The following is a 24,088-nucleotide window of genomic DNA, read 5'->3' on the forward strand; positions in this document are numbered from 1 at the left end:
AGGGACAGCACAATGAAGTATGATGTCTCAATGCACCTCAGTGCTACCATTTTGTTGTACCCATAGAAATGCAGCAAGTAGTTGAAAATTATATATATTTTTAGTAATTGAAACCTGTAAATTTTGAATCCAGGTGACATATAAATGATCACTCTTTCTACAGATGAAAATGAGCATTTGCATTTTTAGAGAGATATAATTATTGTATGTTACAAACCTGCAGATAGATCTGCATTCAACAAAATTAATTTGTTTATCCCCTTAGAATCCTCCACAAAATAAAATGCTGTAAAAAGGTCTTTGAATGAAATAATGTTCCATTCACACAGGTATTTATACACACTTTTTTTTTTTAATTGTTTAGTGAAATATGGGTTTTACTCTGCTTTTGACTTCTTGTTCCCTTTAAAAATGCTAAAGAATAGTGAAAGAATAGTGAAAGAAAACAATTATCCATTTGGAGGAAAATGAAGTGACAGAAGAGAGATTTCTCTCCATCAAGAAATACAATAAAAATAAGCAAACAAATAGAAGTAAAATCAAATGACTGAAAAGTTAGATTTACATACTTCCAGCCTGTCCTCATGTGGATACGTTTTCTTACTCTCTTTCTCTCTCTCTCTGTCATAGTTCATTCAAAATGTCTGTTTTGTTAATCAAATATATTATAATCACCACCGCCATAAAAGTTTTGTCCCACATGGGTGTTATATCCCACCACATGGGTATTACATCCCACATGAATTAAAATTGTTAACAGTGATTCTTATGTCTTTCAATAGTATTGTTGATACGAGTCACATGAAAAGGTGTACCCTGGCATATCTTTTATATGAAGGGAAAGCCCCTTGAGATTTTGAAGGTTGAATTTCAGAGGAGAATATGGAAGGACTCTTCTTCAATTCAATGCAATTTAGGTCAGATCCTTGAAGAGAAAGGGTCATAATTCGCTCTTCAAAGTATCTAGCTAGACTGACAGGAACTAAAGTAGCAAATTAAGAGTGCATGATCTAAAAATAAATTAATAAATAAATAAAGTATTCTCATCCATTCTCATCATTTGAGAATTGTCCCGTATTCTTCCCTTACCTTCCTAGCCTATTGTCATGGAACACAGCAACACATACGTGATGTGTATATACACAGTTCTTGATCCTAGATCCTCAGACTCAGCCTTAGTCTTACACTAGAGATGCATTTAGAACTGCAAAATTGAGAAGAATGTGAAACAGTGCATATCAAGCTGAAAAATTTCTGATTTCAGAGCCTTCAAGTACCAAAAAAGGGAAATACTTTTTTCCTAAAAATGAAGAAAAGATGAGCAGAATGAAGCAGAAAATGGAGTGTAAAATTCTGAGAATCAAAAATAAAGATTGATAGAAGAAAACAAGCTTTAAAATATATTATCACACTCTCCATCACATTTCTATATACAACAACTATATATGGAAATAAATGTAAAGATTAATATTTTCTTAACACCATATCAGGTTTACATGCTTTTATAATGTTTTTGGGCATCTATGAGAAACATTTCCTAAGCCTCAGAGCCTAGGTTTAACTCTATTTCTTCTCACTAAAAGAGGAGCAAAGCAATGACCATTATCATTGCTTTCAATGGGAATAGGTATAAATGAGTTTGAAAAACACTTTAAATTTTAAACTTTCAGGTCTACAAGGACACAGAAGTCCTGATTCCTTCCTTAGATTCTAGCTCTAGGCACACAGTCTCCTATGGAAAAAAAAAATACAACAACAACAACAAATCAACAAAGTCTTTTTTGTGAATTAGTTACCTAAATATTGGTATATGGTGCTATTGTAGATTCCTTGATGTATTCTACTTCATTCACAGATGTCTTTTCCAAAGGACACATACCTTCAGTCAATCTCGTGACATTCTTACAAGGCCACATAGATATTTCAGAGACCCTATGGCGTCAATGGTAGCTTTACATTCTTCTGTTTAGACAACTTAAGCCTATATTTCATATCTAATAATTTGTTTATACAACATCACAAGCAACTCATTTTTATTCTGTCAGGATAGTAAGCATCTGATTAGTTTTTAGTGCTAGAATCAGACCTTATCTCATCTAGTGTAGGTACTGTTATGGTTGAAGAAACAAATATTAAAGTAGCAGCCACTGTGCTAGACTCTAAATTCCCTATTTCATTATCGTAATAATCATAAGTAACTGTAAGTTTTAACAACTTAATCTTGAGGTCTCGAGTAGATCATACACACACACAATGTTTTCAGGAAATGCATGCCAGATGTACAGACCACTACAACTTCACAGAAGAAACAGTAATAATTTCTAGGGAGAATAATATCGATCATCATTATGTGCTTTCACTCATGGCAGTTTAACCATTGTTAATATTTTAATTGATATTTCCAAATAAAAGTTTTGTCTTTTTTGGTCCTAGTTTTATTAAAATTCTTAATTTTCTTTAATTCTTATTTTTTAATAATTATATCTTAATTACTATCTTAATTATATTAAGAATTAAAATTCTTAGAATATGTATGAGTCTAACTTGATTCTATCACTTGACAGTGAGTGAAAACCAAAAAGAGATTTTACAGCATTTCAACACACTGTACACCCTTTTGTTTTAAGTCCTGCTAGACTTGTCAAACAACAACAGCAAAAAAAGACAATGGTGGCACTGGTCACCTCCCAGGAGAAAGAAGTGCAATTTGTTTTGGACAACTAAATCCATGGCTCACAAACAGATTCTGCCACAAGCCAACAGCAGTTCAAAAGGCATTCTCAGGTTGAGGAAGTACGAGGGATCACTATAATGCAACATAAAAAGAATTTCCTTAGTAACACAAACTATTAGAATCTACTTTTCACCTTGACCAAAATTCCAAAATTATATTTCAAAGAGAAGGATTAGAACAGCTTTGTAGCAATTTTCTCATTTATAAATAATATTCAAGATGTACGTTAAACTTCAGTTGCAGAAGGTCACATCAGAACAGTCGGAAACTACCAACAATGAAATTGGTTACAATATCTAATTCACTGTTACATAAAATGCATTTACAGTATAATAGCTAAGACAGCATGTAATTTTAAGAAGCCCCTATACCAATCACTGAGACTGAACTTATGCAATATAACAGGTCTGAAATCCATTGTGTTTACTGTAGAGTGTAAGAGCTTTCTTGTCCATTGAGATCCCCTGGCTTATCAAGAAAGTGAGACAGTCACATTATTACATTAAATTAAATTATGAATGTCAGTCAGAAGAAGTATTCCTTTTGATTTTCACTGGCAGTGTTTTGTGTAGTAAGCTCACTTTTCAGTGCAGATTCAGCACTGTCTTCATTTTCAGATCCTTTTGTCTCATTTTTTGAGTATATGCTTTTTTTTATATAAATGTGTATGGCTATGGCAGTGATGCAAAGGACGATGAATATCACAACTGCTATCACACCTAGGGAAAAAAAAAAAAAAAAAGGAAAGAAAAGTCAAGAAATAGCATAGGCAAGTAATAGCATATGGATCAGGGAGAGACAGAGGAGAACAGGGTTAGAAAAAAAGGAGAAAACTGGAATTCTGAACGAGGTCCTCATATCAGCTCTGTTTATGTACACCATAAAAGAAAAGCCACAGACACTTCATGGTAAAAATGGTAACACAGAATTAGCCCCATTCATATCCAATACTACACACAAATTAATTCAGACCATAGATGAGTGGTCCAGACTAAACAGTGCAGTTCATGAGAAGAATTTATAAAAGAAAAGTAGAACAGTTCATCACAGGGACTACAGTGGAAACTGATGAGTGTTTATAGCTGCCTATCTTCAGACTAAGTGGGACAGAAATTCTAATACTTGTTTTGCCTTGTAGAAGAAAATCCCAACTCTCTTTGACTGCCTTTGGCTCATTATAATGGGATGAAGAGTCTTTCATGTTCTGCATCAGCTAGGGCTCTTATCTCTGTAACTGTCTTATGTAATAAATAGATACAAGTTAAAATAAGAAAATATAAAAAGCAAGGCCTACTTCATGTTTAAGATAAAATAGATTTGGTTCCTTCCTTTTAGGTTTGTGGGATTTGATCTGACATAGTAGGTGTGTTTTTCAATAGCTACATGCACTGGGGTTCCTAAATAAATAGGGTCCCTACCTAAACAGTTGGCATTGTGTAAGCTTTCTTTTCCAACAACTTTAACAACTCCATCTAATAGGGCAAAATAATTATCAATACAGCCACCTGCACTATGCTGTTCTAGCTGATGAGATAGAAAACAGATGGGCAGAAGCATAAGCTTTATGTAAGAATTTGCCAGTATGAATCGCATACCTAACATGACACTGTGTGGAATAAGCACCAGGGTATGCTGTTCCTAGTCCAGCAGATTAGGAATAGTGAGGAAAGAGATACTTCCCACAGAGCTACGTGTGAGTTTATGTACTTCCAGCACTCTCCTCCCTTCCTCATCCATCCTCTCATAATGGGCTCAGGCCCTCAAGTTCACGTATCAGAGGTTGAGGAGAGGAATTTGAGGAGAAAAGAAACAGAAGGGAAGTAGAAAATGCTTGTAAAAGTAGCAGGAAGCAAGACTAGGCTGCAGGGAAAAAAAAAAAAAAACACTAAACATTCTGAGAAAGAGTTGTAATGCAGTGACTCAGATGTACTAGATGAAAGAACAATCCATTGCATAGCCTTGGTACTATTGCAAGAAAAATAAAAATACCTATTCCCTTAGCTCTGTAAATGAGAACAGACCATCCATTTTCAAGGAAAAAGTATAGCACTTGTCAATTTTTTTTAATTCTCTCATATGAGCAGCCACTTTTAATGTTAGGAATACAGACTTATGTGTACAGACGTGTGTGTGTTATCTCTATCTCTGGAACAGAATCTAAAATCTGAGTAAATATTTATTGTTTCACAGTCATAGTACCTGTAAGGGCCTGTCTATAAACATGCTTTGACTGAGTTAGCTGAAGTCATACAATTCTGTTATATTGTTCTAAAGGTACTTACATTAGACTTATACTAAGTGTTATATAGCTTGCTTTATTTTGACTTTTAAACAGTGCAAAAACTGTGAGTGCATATTCCCAAATGTCTTTAATAAAAATACAGTTGCAAGGTTATTATTATCTTAAAACAACAAAAACAAAAACAACAAAAAATGTAACTATTGTATCTTGAAGTTCAAAAACAACTTTGTTTTTAGCGCAATTTAAAATCCTCACCCACACCAAATTGCCTAGTATATAAAGTAATCTTTATCTAAATACATTTATTTACTTATTTATTTTTCCTTGCAACAGCAAAGTACTTTTTGACAGAATTAAGACTCAAAATAGAACTCAGAAACTGTATTTATGTTCTGACCTCAGTGAATTCAGTGGTAAAATTCTTAAAGTTTCTGTGTATAAAAATATACAGACATAAGCATCATTCTATGAGCATGGAATCTACAAGGTTTTATTACCTCTTATTTTAGTAGCTTTAGCACCAGTGTGGTCAGTTCTTGTCTGGCCATGCAACATACTGTTAGCAAGTAATGACTAGAACAGGCATAATTATTTAAATGGCAGAAACACAGGTGAGTGCAGATTGTGATCTAACTTCACCTTCCATAGTCTTAAATACTTTTATACTCTGTGGGAAGCCTTGGCAGCTCTGTTCTGCTGAACCCCTCTATGTCATTTGTCTGCTGAGGCTCTGAAAACCCATAAAATGAAACCCATTCAGAACTTAAAGGATCAAGGGGGATGACCTTTCTCTAAACAAACTTTCTTCCTGTTGTAGTAACTAATGAAAATTGAACCAATGAATTATACAGCAAAAATACCTTTTTCATGAGTGGAAAGTAGAGGTGAGGGTCTTCTTCCCTCACTTTCTCCCCCCCAAAAAAATCAAATACAAACAGAAATACTCACAGGGGAAAAATTCTCACAAGAGACAATGCTATTCCTCAATGGAAAAATAAATAAATAAATTAAAACTGTCAAAGCCATACACTTGCCCCAGGTGCATGTAATATAATATATACAATACAGGTGGCAGAAACTGAAATTCTCCTGAGGACCTGTGATCCCAAATTATCTCTCTTAAGGCTCTCTCGAGAGCTCTTAGTTTCTTCTAAACAGACAGAACTGGTAGGGTTCTCCACTGTAACAGAGGTGGATCTCTGCTCAAGGATGGTCAGTCAGGAAAACACAGTAATAGAACATGCATATCCTGATTATCAGTCTACTGAACAAATGCTACTCTTTATAAGAGTACATCCCTTTCCACATGCAGAACCAAAATGAAATGTCTTGAAGTGTCAAAGGATTCATTCAAGCAGTGCAAAATCAATTTTCTCAAGAAGAAGCTGTACTGTTCAGATCTATTAAGGAAGATATTCTTCATTTTGAACTTGATTGTGTAGCAAAATCTAATGCTTTGGCATAACCAAGGAGCAATGATTTTTCTTTCTTAAACATAGACTGTTTGTCACAACATATCCAAATAATTTAAGTCATAGACACTAACATTATGCAGTTTGGAAACCCGTTCTTAGTACCTTGCGTTTTGGGTATTTCAATAGAATATTCCAATGTATAGCAACACTTATGGCATAGTTTTATTTAATAACAAAATATAAGAGTTTCTGACTGCGTTTTAAAACACTGCTTGATTTTTGTCTTTCCAATGACTTGTAATAAAATTAAGCTTTTCTGCTAGTTTTCTTATGCACACAAAATTACCACTGACTTCAATTCAGCATTGAAAGACTCACTTTTTTTTTCTTTTTTTTTTTTAAAAAAAAAGGAAGGAAAAGGTTTCAGTAGAGTTACTGTAGCCTATATTACCTCCAATAATTGCAGAGTCATTTCTGCTTGCATTATTTAAGGGCTCTCTCTCATCTATTGGTCCAGAATGATCTGCAGCAGAGAAAAAAAAAATACAGAAAAACGGAGGGTTTTTGAGAAATTCTGAACTGGTTACAGGTCACATACTGTACAATGGCAGTGGTATGCAACTATAAGTATGCAAAGAAGAGCAGTGATATAGATAATACTTTATAAAGATAAAAAGAAAAATGTAAACATTCAGAGGAAAAGATAAGGTCTGGAAAAAAGAAAGTAAGAATATATAAAAGTGAACTAGTTTTTAAACTGCTTCTAAGATGATAACCCATGGGGTGGGGGAGTAGCAGGTGAGGGCCAGAAAAGTAAAAGAAATTACTCAAGTCATGAACACTCTAGATTTTGCTTCATAGATCATAAAAACTGATAACATTTGCTACCTGCGAATGAATGTGTTGTTTCACTCAATGTTGAGTCGGCTCCAGTTAAAGTACCACAGCTGGATTCTGTAAAGCGTCCCTTCACAATGATGGGGGCTGAGCTGCTGTGGTGCAATGCAGATTTCAAAGGAGCGATGTGATTGAACTGCACTGAAGAGAGGCATCCAATAAAACCCTGAGAGTTTGCCTTCATTGTCTCCTCGTCTACATCACTGTTTTCTGTTAATGAAATGGAACAGAACACAATCATAATGCAAATGCAGAAAATAAAATAACAGAAGTTACTTCATATAAGTTGACCTTTCTACTGTTATGATGCTGAAGATTTCAATTTTTTTTCAAGTTCTTCCAAACTCTTATTTTGTTTTATATCTCTTGTTGAGCTTTTTTCTTTCTTTTCTTTTCTTTTTTCTTCTTTTTTTTTTTTTTTTCCTAATCTGCCAGTTGTCTTTATTTCAATCGTAAGATTTTTAATTTTAATCTTCTTAGTAGAAAAAACATAATACACGTTTGACTTTCATATTTAAATTTTCACCTGGTGTTATTAACAATGTGCTTGGAACAGACTGATACAAAATCTTAAAATTATTCAATAGTTTTCTGCTGGTATGAACATTTTATCATGGCTAAGATTTTTGCATTAAAAGTACTTATTAGAGTTAAAAGTAATTATGCATGTATCCACAGATTTCCATTGAATCATACAAGTTTATCCTGTTTTGTTTTGTTTTCTGTGGTAAATGTGTGGTAATATAAATGCCACTATACTGTTACTGTTTTTGGAACATAAAGAGATGCAAAATTATTTTACTATTGTTTACTTAGATTCAAACTGAAGTGAGCAGGAGGAGATAATGTTTTGTCAAAGTAACACATATCCATACTGGGATCGAAAAGTTTGTATGTTTCAATACATCATTGATGTTAGTTTTAACTGAGTGTAGTTGATCAGAGGAAAATTTACTGAAAAATATTTCACAAAATAATTATTTATTAAAAAAAAAAGAATATACTTTGAAAGCACTTCAGAACACTTCAGAGGTCTTTCCTTTAATTTGCTCTTTATCTCAGCAGTTTACTGATGAAAACAAACAAACAAACAAACAAACAAGTCAGTAAAGAAATCAAATTGACTAACAGGGAGCAATAGATATTTCTCTCACTGAGACTTTTTGCTGCTTTGTCAACAGTACAAATCCAGAAATGAGGAGTCATAAGTGGGAGTTATTTGTGGAACTGTCATTTGTCACACTGATAAGTAGAAAGAGAGAGAGAGAGAGAGAGAGAGAGAGAGAGAGACATACATACATACATACATACATACATTCAAACCAATAAAAATGATAAAAACAGAAAAAATACACTATTAGAAGGCAAATATTTTGCCAGCCCAATTATTTCATCAAGTAAATTATCACCACTAAATCCCTGAATATTGATAAGATCATAAGACCATGGAATGGTCTTCCCAAATGATTATCCTGAAAAGCATCTTTATTGGAAGTAAGCCTTGACGAGTTTGGCTGGCTAAATTAAAAATTTGATGGGAAAACAAACAAACAAACAAACAACAACAACATCAACAACAAACAACAACAGATTTTGAAATGTTTTGTATAAATTTTCTGGACTGCAATTATATGTACATTAAATTATGGGAGCCGTGTGAAAAATGCATATTTTACTCTAACAGGCATATATTAAAGGCTTTCTAAAACACCTTTAAAAGCTTTATTTGAAATACCAAATTGTTACAAAAGCTTCATACAGAGAAATAATAAGATTTTTTTTAAAGTAACTATTATTTAGCATTTCTGTCACTGCAGCACTGGAAAAAAAAATATATATATATATTTATTCCTGCAATAATTATAAATATTACTTGAATTGTCTTAAAAATCACACAGTCTTTTAAAGTGGTGAAACTTTGTGGATAAATCAGATCTAAGCAAAGCTTACTGGAAGCATACCTTTATTTTAGTTGTCATGGAAAGATTAACAACTGCTCTTGAAGAATATCACCCCCCCCACAGCAATACACACTCACTGTGGGGATACCTAGGAAACTCTCCTGGGTAACTGTGACTTTACTCAGTGGAAGTAAACAACTTCATCAGCAGGTTACTGTAAGAACTGACATTTCTACGGCTTTCCTACAGTGTGGGGTGCTTCCAGATAGAGTATCATCTTAGAAAGTAAATAAACATTAAAAACAACAAAGCAAAACAAAACAAAACAAAACAAGAGAAACCCTTTGGCTTCTGTCCTCTGAACTCCTCTTTTTTTCCCTCACTACTAAACCACCAGACACTCCATCTCTCTAACAATTTTGTAATAATGTTATGTAAGACATATTCAGAAGTCTTTAAATTGGAATTCTTGGATTCTGGTGAGAAAGATCACATTTTATTTTATTTGTTTTGTTTTGTTTTGTTTTATTATTTTACTTTATTTTATTTTATTTCATTTAATTTTTTTCATTTTATATTTTCTTTCATTTTATGTGAATTAAAAATTAGTTCAGTGGCTAACTTAGATTTGTTTTTAACGAAAACTCGAGCTATGTGTAATTGTAGAAGAGTTCAGAAAACTGTTTCTCCAACTGAAGATAATCCTTGAAAAATCCATACCTTTCTGGTTTACATTAAGATTTGAGGGTTTTTCCTAAATGACATCTCAAAGTACAAGAAATACATGATTTTATTTTTTTTTTTTTTTTGGGGGGGGGGTGTTGGGGAGGGGAATGCACACACAAACACCCATTACATTGTTATTACATGGTTTTGCTCTCTTCCATTTATTTATTTTTTTTACACACAGTTTCTTTGGAACAGACAACATTGGTCTTTACTTTAAAATATCCATCAAATGAGATTGCTATTTTTCTAAGAGTGTACATTCCATTATATTGAATTAAATGTTGAACAGCTAATCCTGGAAAGCATTTTGAAGGACATGAAGGCACACGAAGGACAAGAAAATCATCAGCAGTAGTCAGCATGGATTCAGCAAGGGGAAGTCATGCTTGACCAACTTGATAAGCCTCTATGACGAAATGACCAGCCTGATGGATGAGGGGAGACCAGTGAGTATTGTCTACGTGGAGTCAGTGAGGGCTTTGACACTGTCTTGCACAAAATCCTCATAGACAAGCTGTTGATGTAAGAGCTAGATAGGCAGACAGGAAGGTGATTAAAAACTGTCTGAATCGCCAGGCCCAGAGGACAGTGATCAGTGGTGCAAGGTTGAGATGGAGGCCGGTAATTGTTGGCTTAACCAAGAGTCAGTACTGGGTCCAGTCCTTTTTAACATCTTCATAAATGATTTGGATGGTGGGGTACAGTATATCCTCAGCAAGTTTGCAGATGACATAAAACAATTTAATGGACATATTAGAGCAAGTCTGGAGGAGGAAGGTGATCGAAGGACTGGAGAAACTCTCCTATGAATACAGGCCGAGGAAGTAGTGAAGAGAAAGCTCTAGGGAGACTTCATTGCAGCCTTCTAGTACCTAAAGGGGGCCGACAGGAGAGCAGGCTTAAAGGAGCTGGAGGTGGAGATCAGGCTCTTCTCCCAAGCATTCAGTGATAAGACAAAAGAAAATGGCCTTAAAATGTGCCATGGGAGGTTTATTTTGCATATTAGGAAAAAAAAAATCACTGAAAGGGTTGTGAGGTATTGGAACAAGCTGCCCAGGGAAGTAGTTGAGTCATCATCCCTCGAGGTCTTCAAAAACTGTGTAGATGTAGTGCTTAGTGACATGGTTTAATGGTGAACTTCACAGTGCTAGGTTAAATGTTGGAGCGGATAAACTTAGAGGATTTTTCCAACCTAATGATTCTATTGATTCTATAATTTTTCAGAAAGTGTAGTGATAGATGAAGAAGTAATAGTTTTAAATTAAAAATGGAAAGATTTAGATTAGATGTTAGGATAAAATTCTTCATTCAGAGGGTGGTGAAGCAGTGGAACAGGTTGACCAGAGAAGTTATGGATGCCCCATCACCAGATGTGTTTAAGGTCAAGTTGGATGGGTCTTGGAGCAACCTGGTCTAGTGGAAGGTGTCCCTGCCCATGGTAGGGGATTTGGAATGATCTTTAAGGTTCACCTTCCAACCCAAACTATTCCATGATTCTATGATAAAAATGGGAGGAGTGGCTGATGATACACTGAAATTTCATTCTGCAATTGAGAGGGACCTTGACAGCCTGAAGAAAGATAGGGAGCATGGGTCTTATCAATGGCAATTGATAATCAAACAGGGAAGGCACAAAGAGGATGGAACCAGGCTCTTTTCATTGGTGCCCAGTGTCAGGTCAAGAGGCAATTGGCACAAACAGAAACACAGAAGTTTCCTCTGAATATCAGGAACCAGTTCTTTACTGTGTGGGTGACAGCACTGGCACAACTTGCCTAGTGAGGTTGTGGCGTCCTGGAGGTATTCAAAAGCCATCTGGACATTGTCCTGGGCTACTGGCTCCAGGTGGCCTTGCTTGAGCAAGGGTAGTGGACAAGATGACCTAAACATAAATCATTCCATGATTCTGTGAAATATATTTTAAAGTAAAATAATACAAACTTTTATATGGGTTTTCATTAAAAAGACAACAAATCCTTTACTTCTGTAATAGTCACTGTGGTATTACTTATATCTGAGAGTGACCACAATAGAACACTACATCAAAATACTATCAATTCCTTAGTTGGTTTTATCATCAATATGTGAGCTTTTGAAAGATTTTAAACATTTTTAATCCAGTAGTTTATTTGAGGTAATACAGCTTTAAATATATGCTTAAATGTATCATTCTCTTTTCCATTCTTTGTGCCTATCTACATAACATTTCTTTCCAGGATTGTATGTTGTACAAAAAACATCTATTTTTCAAAAGTACTACATTTCTATTCATGTTAGAAGTCCTCTAATTATTTTTCTATACAGAAAACAGATCAGTGACACACACTGTGACTCTTTCAGACAATCACAATCAATAATTTGATTTTTCTTTTTTAAGACCTATAAATGTGATCTTTAAATGTAATTATTTAATATGTTTTAAATTATCATTCAGTTACTGGAAATATGAAAACAATTATCACTGTATTCATTTTATTATACACTCAAAATATTTCTTCCAATTCTTCCTGAGTTTGAAACACAACCGTCTTTCTACATTAGCCTATTAAATTACTTACACTTAAGATTTCATGTTCAAATCTCTCTCGTTTAATCCCCATGTTGTACTGGGTCAGGCTGGGATTTTAACTTTCCCTGCAGCAGCCCGTACAGTGCTGTGCTCTGCACTCGCAGCTAAAACAGCAATGGTATCACACCAGTGTTGTGTCTGCTGCTGAGCAGTGCTGGCACAGCATCAGGACTCTCTCTAACCCCCCTAGGGGTGGGCAAAAATGTGAGAAAAGAAACATCACCAGGGCAGCTGACCTAAACCAACCAAAGGGATATTCCATACCATATGATGTCACACTCAGCAATAAAAGGTGGAAAAAGGAGGAAGAGGGGAGGGGTGGGCTCTCGTTGTGAAAACGTCTGTCCTCCTCCCAAACACCGGCTACGTGCGTTGAGGCCCGGCTTCAAGGACGTGGTCAAGCATCGCTCATTTGTGGGAAGTAGAGAGTAATTTCTTTCCTCTGCACTTCCACATAGCCTTTACTTGTTTTGTTTAGTTTTCCCTTTCCCCCTCCCTGTTCCCCTTTCCTTTTTTTCCCCTTTAGTTAAATTGTTAATTGTTTAGTTAAATTGTTTAGTTAAATTGTTTAATTAATAATAATCTTTCCTTAATAATTATTTTTTTTCCTTTAATTAAATCATCCTTATCTCAACCCGTGAGTTGTTCTTTCCTTTACTTCTTCCCCTCCTCATCTAAGGAGGGGGAGTGAGAGAGCGGTTGTGGTGTTCAGCTGCCTAGCACGGTAAAACCACACATGTGCATCAAATTTTCTAAACAAGAATAGGTAAGAAGTCATTTTAATTTTGCTTCTGAGTTTTCAAACTTAACTGAATGTTTTTTTGTTTTGTTTTGTTTTGTTTTGTTTTGTTTTGTTTTGTTTTTCTAGCCACGATTACATGTAGGGGAGGTTACATTTGAAATTGATATCTGTGTGTGCATGCATGTGTCTATGTGTGAGAGTTAAACTCTCATTACTACTCAGAATAAAGCAGAAAACTGTTTTTGTATATGTTTAGTTGTCAATTTACGTTGTTAGAATGTAGACAGAAATCAGAGACAGACAGACTTACTGCCTCCGACCAATAACATGATGGACACTTTTAGATAATGATTTGCTTGTCAGTAGGAGACTCTTAGCAAATACATAGCAGTATTTCCTACCATGGTAGTCAGGAAAGTGTTTCTAGACCTGTTACAATGTCAGAAACATTGATTTACCAAAACAGTTGTCTTATTCCCAGCAGTACTGTACAAAAAAGTGGTAGATATGTGGATCCTGGAGAGGCACCTGAGTTACAAAGTAATAAAATTCTTCTAAATTAAACTACATAAAAATGAATCTGCAGAAACACTTCTTAGAACTTCTTTTTCACAATAGCTTTTATATGAAACACGTAAATAGTTTCTGTAATCCTTGGGGAGCAAGATAAAGTAATATATCATTTATACTAATTTGAGATGAAAACTCCATTTTTTCTATGCCATATATCACAGTTTTCTGAATTTATTACTATTAAAAAAAAAAAAAAAAAAGATTTTCTTAACACTTTAACTTACTTAGAAGGATTTTAAAAGGATGAGAAAACACCAGTGTTTTTCAGGCAGTTTACTGTCTAGATGTTCAAGAGACACCAAGGGAGCCACTTAATTTCCTTTTTTTTTTTTTTTTTTGAATAAAATTTCATAACTTCTTATCAAATGTGTTTTTGTGAAAAAATAAAAGATTTGTAGATGATAATGATGACAACATCATGCCTTACAAAATTATAAATATTTAAGAGAGATAAATTTAGATATTGTCTTTTCAAATAATCTTTATTTTGGCAAACCTATTTATTCAGCCCTTATTCCAGGGCAACCTGTAGAAGGAGGAGAATAATTAATATAACTGCAGAATAGTGAAAAAGTCATTGTAACCTTAGTACATTGTTGTATCTTGGAAACTACACCAACTCTGTTTACAGATTGCTGAAACAAAACCTGTTATTAGAGGAAGAATGTACGAATGGATCTTTACTTGATACTAGAATATAACAACACATATATACACATATAATAAAATTATTTTACAAGAAAGAAATATAGAATATTCCTTGACTTTTCACTAATACCACATCTACTATTATTAAGTACTATTATTAAGGTCTACCAATGACAGTTATGAAAATAGTAAGATTTTAGGAATTCTAGTTCAAGCTATATTATTTAGCTATATTATTTTAACCAAATTTACAAGAAAGCAATTGCAGATAAGTAAGTTCCATTTTGATTATTACTACAGAGAAAAAAAAAATGTTTTTAATGAATCTGAACTGGACAAATATCATAGTTTATCTTGTTCTTAATAAGTAACTGCAATAAAGTTTTTGTTTGTATTATCCCTGTTTACATCAAAATTGAATCACAAAATTTTCAATGATTAAAAGCATTCTATGGTCTTTGTGTATGATTTGATGATAAATTATTTTTTCCTGAGAGGAAAAAAAAAAAAAAGAAGTTGTGTTTCATAATGCTTGATTGCAAAAAAGAAGAGATAAGTGTGAAATTACTTTTAATGGAATGCACTTGCTCATTTTTCAGGAAGCACTTACACATGATTATATTTGCACTCCAACAGGACTGAAGTTCCTACCTTGATTGTAACTCAGCGTCTAATTGATTCCAAGACAACAAATGTCTTTCAGTGCTATTAAGGTTTGCGATGTTGACATTTTGATCTACGTTTTAGAAAACCAGGTGGTGTTCCACTTACCTAAAATCTTGCCAAGTATGAGAGACTTGATTGCATTGAATTCTGTGCCTGAAGACAGAATAAATTTCATTCTTTCATTCTGGTTAACCTGCAAAATGGTGCATTGAAGAGCAAAGTAGGATAATGGAAATGACTTTAGTTAAAGTTTGAAAGAAAACAGATAAGATGTGAGTCAAAATTAAAAAAAGAAAAAAAAAAAAGCTGAGGGAAACCTTTGTTAATTGTATCTTTTTTTTTTTTTTTTTTTTTAAGATGATTAGCTTTCTCAGCTCACTGATTATAGCTGTGATACTTCTTAAGCATCCCCCTTAATAAATCAATATTTATTTATTTATTTGGATTATTCCTTCTTAGTTATTATTAGAATAAATAAAATTGGTAAACACCCAAAACAATGGAAAAGGTTCTTTTCACTATAAAAAAGTCACTCAACATTTATTTCATGTTTAAAGATCAAGTATTATACTGTAAATACTATGCCTGCCAGTATACCTCTAAAATAGCTTGACTTCAGGCCTTGTACCAATGCATAATTACGGAATCTTATCTCTAACCCTAACTGTTAACTTGAAACATCCAGGATTTATAAAAAAATAATTTAAAAATTGAGGTTTTATTAATATTCTAACAATTCTAAAAAATCTAATGATTAATTAGTAAATTATTTCTATTTTATCATCCGCTATACACAAAAATAAAAATATTTTTCTTAATAATAATATGCCATTGATGTTAAAAGGACTTGTGAGAAATAGAAAAGTAGGCTTAAGTTATTTTCTAGATATAAAAATATGTGTATTATTTTTTGATTAATTAAAAAAAAAAACAAGGTCCCATATTAATGACAGCAGTCATTATGTATCATCCAATTATGTAAATTTAACCATAATACAATTCATATAAAATGATGACAAGAAATTGTCTTTTTAAAATAGACAAGAAGAAATCCAAAGAGAATGCCTAAACTAGACTCTTACTGAGTCTGCTAAGCTTTGCTTTATTTACTTATTTACTTGAGATATTAAAACACAGTTCATTTTGGGGTAAGTGTTCTGTTTTAACTATTTATTTAATTTTGTTTTGGATGTTATATTCTTTGGTAATGGTAATACCACCACCACCGCCCCCTACCCCCCACCCCCGCCCCCCCTTTTTTTGTCTTTTGGAATTGAATTACCTCTACAAGGAGCATTTCCTCCTCTCTGTTAATCTTCACATGGTGTAGCTGTCCATCAGCCATGCTTCTGAAATTGATGGTGAAGACATCAGGATCTTGATGGCTATCTAGTTTGTACCTGATCTGTAAACTTCCTGCAGATATAGATAGAGTAAATGGTATAGTACAATGGGTACACAGCGGGCAGAGTAGATCATATACAATACCTCCCGCTTCACATTTGCATTTGAAGAGCAAACCAGATGTTTAATTTATATAAGGAATTAGCTCAAATAAGAGAAACTGACCTAAGTGAGAAATGAAAGAGGACAATAGGAAGGGTAATAACAATTTTGAAAGTAGGATGATGTAAGAAAGATAGCTATAAACTGTGACAAATCTGTATAATCTGTGAACCTGTCATAATGAGTTAAAGGTTTTGCAGCTTTTTTTTTTTTTTTTTACAGCTCAGAAATGCTTGGTCTGGCAGCTCATTTCAATGTGATTTACCAAATAAAACTCTCTACCTTACCAGTACTATTCTTGAATAATATTTACACTGTCAGACTGTAAATCTCTGACCAATCAACAGTCAAGAAGGATACAATGAATCATTTCTATCTCACTTTCCATTTCTTGTTGTTAACTCTTAGTATAGTCTCTATGCATATCACACAAAGGCTTTTTAACACAAAGGCTCCATGGTTCTCTTGTCAGAGACAAGAGTGATATCAAATGTAGATATACTACAACTTTGTACTAGTCCTTTGAAAATCAAATCCCTGTCCAGACCCAGGCCAGTTGTAGAACATGTTCTACTTCACATGATCAGGACTCTATAGTTATTCTATACCTAGTGTACCTGGAAAAGCCAGTCTCTTTGAGCACAGGGCCAGTATGATTGCAAACAGTCTTTGAAACACCCAAATATTCAAGTAAGTCTTTTTTTTGTTTGTTTGTTTTTTCTTTTTTTTTTTTTTATTTTCTTTTCTGTAGTTAAATTTCTTAATTGAAAAAAATATATAGGAGTAAAACAAGGTAAATAAACATTAAGAAATTAGTAGACAAGATGAAAGAATGAAAAACAAAGATCCAACTAAGATTTCATGCTAAGTTTAAATAGAGAAAGGTAATTTCCTACCTGTTATATAATGTGGATTTTCACCAGATACATTTTGAGTTTCAAGTCAAAAAAAAAAAAAAAAAGAAAAAAAAAAAAGAAAAAAATTACTACTAAAGTATTTCCAGAAAAAATTAATTTTGCCAAAACTAATAAAAAGCAGTAAAAGTTGAAATTACAGTAAGAGGAATTATGTTGAGATGGAAAGTATTGCTTGTTACAGCTGAAAAATAAAGATACCATTTAAAGCAACAACAGGACAATGTTAAATTTGTAATTCAGCTCTGGAAATCAGGATGAATTTGATTTGACAGCTTATTAGTATTTCCAGACAGCCTATCTGAACACTCACCATTTCTGGTTAGAATGACTGAGAGATATTCCTTGTAGAAGGAGCTGACATAAAGCAGTAGGCTTGGTGTCCGCTTTGTTCGGAAGGCAAATGTGATTGTTTCCCTGCTCAGTGTCATGTCAGCATAGAAAGAAGAAGCATGAGAACTGGAATTTTTAGTGAAGGTGTAGTATTCTTGAAAATTGTATATCACAGAACTTCCAGTTCCAAAATAGGCAGAGATCTCTGAAATAAAGAACAATTCAGTTTTTAAATATGATGCAGAACAGCAGTAAAAACAGGCAAACAAAACAAAACAAAGCAAACAAGAAAAAAAAAAAAGAAAAAGTATTCTTAATTATTGTGATACAGTTGAAGGAAATATTAACCGAACTAATACTTAGAATTATAGAGAATAATAAGACTCATCCTGTGTTAGACCAAAACCACATTAGGCATGTGTCTTAAATATCTGTTGCATGAAGATATGCTTCTTTTTGTCTGTTTTTGAACATGCTTCTAGCTTTCTGGTTTTGTTTTGTTTTGTTTTGTTTTCTATTTATTTATGTCCTGAAGTCGATATGTTTTCTCTCCTAAGTACACTGTACATACAGAGAAATTGGTGCAGGAGTTTAAATCCTAACACATTGACTAAACTTGTCTATGCCTTAAAAGTGTGTGAGAGAAGACATAAAGGCTCTCTGTGTCTCCATAACATCTTACAGCAGCTTCCTACCAAAAATATCTCTTAGACTATCCCATTATCATGCACAGACTTCAGAAAATAAATAAATAAATACTACTACTACTACTAATAATAATAATAATAATAACAACAAATTTGTAAAGTACTGTAATAAGGCTTGGTATTTTTGAAAGAGAGTGATTAAAATAATTAAAGGTCATCCCACGCTTTCAGCAACAGGACCCACTAATCAGTTACTTGAAGAATAATAAGCTTGGAGTGTGACCATTCTTCTTCTATTTGCTGGGGAGCAGGAAGACATCATGAGAATGAATGGAAGACATTCAGTAGCATTAGTTCCACAGGGGATATGGATATGGAAGGACTTTACAAGAGTCTTTTATTTTTTTCGTGGCAGTAGTGGCTGGGTAGATGTAATGCTCATGAATTTAGAGGAACCTGGAGCAATGGCATTTAAGCCAGCAAGTACTTTGCAGAATACATGGAGGAAGAAAGCAATTTTTAACAAATTAGAATGATTTGAAAATATTGAATTTCTAAATGAACTTCCATTCTTAAAATTCAAACTTAATGACTGTTTATCATCCACTAGTATAACACCATTAGTGATGAACTCCATTAAAAAGGATGAAAAGATGGGTTCACTCCTTTTTCCCATAATCTCACTTTCCTCTTACAGTTAAAAAAAAAAAAAGAAAAAAGAAAAAAAAAAAAGCGTTACTTCTTGGTTTGTTTTCCAAATTTTGTCATAACTTTAATCCTAGTTAATCCTTAAGACTTGACAGACAGATATCCAAACGTTTATATATACCATTCCTAGCTGTAGTATAATATTAAAATATGAAAGTTGCTACATAACATTAAAGAAAACATAGTGACTCTCTCACATAAGGTGTTTTAAATTGTAGATGTTGAGTGTATCTCTGGAAGACCATGTTTATAAAACTAGTTATACATACTGAGCAAATTAAACTGAATGTTTCTCTACACTGGGTGAAACAAATGATTTGTAACCATTCAGGCATATCCTTAAGGAACTTATACTGGACTGCATGCTCTTATTTTCAATAACTGAGGAAGCTAAAAGACATGCTTGCCTGTCTTACAGAATGGCCCGGCATAGGCAGAGAAACTGCAGTCACAAGAGAATCCACTGTATTTCTCTCTGCATTTTCCACCATTGTGACACAGGTTACCATAGCTACTACAATGTCCAGGACATCCTGGTTCAACTCCTGGTGTTATCTTCGCTCTCTCTTCCAGGTCAAGGGCCATTCCATTTAACTGTAATGAACGAATGCATCCCAAAAATCCTTTCTGTCTAGATGCTGTCCCACCTGAAATAAATCCATATGAGCTTTTAAAAATAAAAAAAAAGAACTAATGTGTAACAACATCTGTATATTTTACAGCCCCTGAACAGTCTATGATGAATTTCCAATATATATGCTTATGCATGTGAAAATATTTATAAATAGCTTTAAAAGTGTATCTAGTTTCTTTTTTTCTCAAGTAATTACAGTGAATTCCTGAAGCTTTTGATTGGAAAAAAAGGATTTTGCACAGTAAGATACCAAGCAATGATGCATACTGTTATTAATTCACAAAGGAATAACATCCAGAAATTAGGTTTTGTTGTTTGTTTGCTTGTTTTTAAGAGAAGAGAAGGGGTGAGAAAGGGAGAGAAGGGAAGAGAAGCAAAAGGAAAAATGAAGGAATACAGAAAAATGAATAATAATAATAATAAAAAAAAAGTAAAGGAGAAAAGGTTAAGGGAGGGTGATGAAGAGTAAAGTTTTACTTTTTCAAGATTCTGCTGACTGCTCAATTGTTCTGCATGCCTGTCTGTCTGTCTCATGGTATGGATCATGATATCTCAGAGCTCATGTCTGGGATTGCATATTTTGTCCTGTGGTGGAAGCTGTGTCCAATCTTGAATTTATTCCCTTCTCTACTGAGTGAGGAGGCTGGTCAATCCTGACTATGAAACATACGCTGTAAATGAATAGGACAATCCAGAAGGTAATAATAGTTGTTGCTTCATTTATTATGACTATTCATTTTAAGACACTTCCTGACGGACAACATTTTGTTCATTGTGATTGCTTAGCAAGGTGTGCAATATGCACAATATTTTTTCTCCTAACCTATGTTACAAAATTTACTATATCATCTCCTGTTTTGGTTGTTGTTGCTGTATTTTTTTTTCTCTTTTACAAAGAAAAACAGAAAACACTTCACAATATACAAGGTTGCCAACCATAATCCTCATGAATTTCCAGACAACTGTTGACTAAAAGCTTCCACCAAAAAAAATACCAGAAGCAGCAGAATAGAATCACTATTTCAATGCAAACTATTCATCTGAACACTATCTGAAGAAAACAAGCTAGACAAAATTTTAAATTGACACCTCCATATAAGAGATAATTATATATACATTTATACTAGAAGTATAAACTATTTGACAAAGTCAGCCAATATATAAATATAGTTTTATTATTTATTTATTTATTTATTTTTCATTTGTTAAAAAAGATCACCTTATTCAGTAGCCTATTATTTGATAATATTTTCTGGGAAGTGCTACTCTTAAATCAGGTTAGTACAGTTTCAGAACATTTGGAAGAAGGATTAGATCAACTCACTGTCATTATCATTAGAAAACTGTTTAGACTTGATATTGACATAAACAACTGTGGAATTTCAGTTTTGTTTCACAGATCAGATTGCATAAATTCAAACTGATCTACTTTCAACTTTTCCTAAGGATACACTTTATTTAGTAACACCAGGACCCTTAATTTCCCTCCTCCCTAAGATGCAGCAAATGAAAAATAAGTTCCCTTAATATAACGTGTCTTACAGCAGATCTAGACAAAAAGCTTTGTAAAGGTAGGACAGGCTTCACATGTTTGTAGAATGTACAGCATAAAAGTACACCAAAAGCACAGAAATAATAAATAAAGATTTTTATAATATTATGTTTATAAAGATTACAGGAAAAACACTACCTTGTACATAACACACAGGTCTAAATAATGCTATATAAGAGCTAAATAGACATGAATTAATTTTTGTTATCTTAATTCTGCTTTTCCTGTAGTTTATCTAAGTACATTAATGCCAAATTTGCTGAAGTATAAAGCCATAAATATTCGGGTAAACTTTCTTCTTTGAAGCTTTCATGGTTTAGACAGAACTGACCATAGATGTGGATTTGTCTTGGTTGTGTGAGGTCAAAGAATAATCCCTTTATCTCATTTACCATACTAAGTAAACACAGTCTGAATATTCCATTAAACATATTAGAAAAAGGCAGAAGAGTAGATCCTTTAGTTTCTTCAAACAAAGCTCAAAAAAAAAAAAAATAGTTGAAAGCTTATCCAATAATAACTGTAGGATGAAGCACTGAATTTCTATCTTTAAAATAGAGCTAAATCTCCTTGGATTTTACACCAGGGCTCTTATTTTACCATACAAGCTGTTTTCAAAAGACCCAGTTGCTATCTTTTTGTTGGTGGTGGTGTTTTTTTTTTCTTTTTTTTTTTTTTTTTTTTTCCATTTCTCATTTTCATGATGATAATTAGAAAAAAATCTGTTAAATGAGAGCCTACCTACAAAAAGTTGGCTGTTGAGTTGCAACCGAATATGCCCATCAGGTGGAGCAGCATGAAACTTTTGAGGAAGCTGATCTACTTGTAAGGATGCCTCTTTGATGTTTCGTTCAGCCTTGACATAATGCCACTGGTTGTCATTTAAGGAAGTGAGTGACTGCACTGTAACTTCACGAGGTCCATTTCCAACATCGAATGAAAAAATCACTTCATATGGGGCTAGAAAGAGGACATCAATATTTAAATAATTGCTTAAATTATTCCATAGTTATTTAGGTCATACAGCCATTAAACAGCAGAACAAGCTATTTTCAGGCCTAGTCTGCTATTTCCTCTGGCTATGACAGGATAAGATAATTTTTTGGGGAGGAAAAGTAGATCTTAGAAGTCCTGTCTACAAAGCTCTTTCTTCACACTCACTGACACTGAGAACAATGGTTTGTCAACAAAGTGAAAGTTAAACTGTTTGCACCCCCCAGAGAGTGTAGAAGTCAAGAAACAGTGAAATGTACTAGCTTTGTTATTTTTCATTTTGGATAAAAAAGATATATCTTACTTATATGTTAATTGATTACCATTGTTAGCTAAATTTCAACCACAACTAAAATTCAAACAGGTTCTATTTTTTTTTCTTATTTATTCACATAACTCATACAATTATCAGAGTACAAATTTTGATCTAGAAAGCAGCACTGGCTAATAGGAAATATCTGTCCTAACACAGATGCAAATAATTTTCAAAATCAGTAACACAACTTTTTGAAAAGAACAAATTGATTCTGATGTATGTACCATGTTTTGATTTCTTGCAAGATTTTCAAACTTCTCTGTTAAAATGTCCATAGAGGTTGTTATAACATCGCAACTAAAATAAATAAATAAATAAAAGTCAAAACTTATGCCTGTCAAGAATTTTCACTGTTCTGCAATACTGCAGAATGAGATATATGATGGCCTTATGTCTGGTTTGGAAGAGACCTTTAAAGACCATCTAGTCCACCCCCTCTGCCCTGGGTAAGGACATCTTTCATTAGGTGAAGGTGCTCAAAGCCCTGTCTTACACAACTTTGAAGTCTTCCATTGTTGAGACATCCACAACTTCTCTGGGGAACCTATTCTGTTGTCTCACTACCATCCTGAAAAAATTTCATCCTGATATCCAATCTAAATCTACCTTCTTTCAGTCTAAAGCCATTGCTCCTTGCCCTACCACTACAGGCTCTGCTAAAAGGCCTTTCTCCGTTTTTATTATAAGCCTTGTTTATATATTGAGAGGTGTCAACAAAGTCTCGTATATATATATATATATATTTTTAATGTAAACATACTCACACAATATGCTTCAACTTATATGTTGAAGTCAACTGAGTCATTCCCTAAGCAATATTTGCATGATATTTTGCCTAGAAAAGCATAGCTGCATCTTTGTTGTTCAGATGGGGAATATGCCAGAAATCAAAAATCTGAAAGTTATAAACTGCTCAATTAACATACTAAAGGATAAACACATAAGAAGAGTAATTCCTAAACATGAGATTACCATCATTTTAAATTATTACTTGAATAAAAGACTAGAGGACTGAGAAGTCTCCATGAATTTGAACCATTAAAGGTTCCAATTTATGTCACTAGACTTTGAGAGAAAAGCAAAATGGTTAGAAGTGATCAGAGGACATGAAAGACCTTCAAACACGTTATCGAACATGAATTTACAGAATAATACATTTTTTAAAAATCACAGTGAAATAGTGGAATACTTGCATTTTCTTTTCAATTTTAAATGATACATTAGACATTTTAGAACATTTAGATCCACTTTGGCCAATCTTTAGACTGAGTAATGCCATATGCTTGTTATCCCTTAAGCCCCAAATCTGGTTATTATAAAGTATTTTTATATAACAGTTGAATCTGAGAGAGAAAATACACACAGCATT

At 33.4% G+C, this 24,088-nt stretch overlaps 1 protein-coding gene across 1 annotated transcript in view; it reads right to left on the bottom strand.

Moving 5' to 3' along the window:
• Positions 1-831: 831 nt before the first annotated feature.
• LOC121062876 (contactin-associated protein-like 4) overlaps positions 832-24,088 on the bottom strand; it is an 87,903-nt gene continuing 64,646 nt past the window's right edge. Inside the window, 8 exon segments of the mRNA XM_040543162.1 lie at positions 832-3,453; positions 6,843-6,914; positions 7,280-7,498; positions 15,222-15,309; positions 16,399-16,532; positions 17,850-18,074; positions 19,632-19,871; positions 22,152-22,370. Coding sequence (XP_040399096.1) covers positions 3,260-3,453; positions 6,843-6,914; positions 7,280-7,498; positions 15,222-15,309; positions 16,399-16,532; positions 17,850-18,074; positions 19,632-19,871; positions 22,152-22,370 — 1,391 coding nt within the window. The 3' untranslated portion in view covers positions 832-3,259.

Source organism: Cygnus olor (assembly GCF_009769625.2).
Source record: "Cygnus olor isolate bCygOlo1 chromosome Z unlocalized genomic scaffold, bCygOlo1.pri.v2 SUPER_ZH, whole genome shotgun sequence".
NCBI classification, from domain to species: domain Eukaryota; kingdom Metazoa; phylum Chordata; class Aves; order Anseriformes; family Anatidae; genus Cygnus; species Cygnus olor.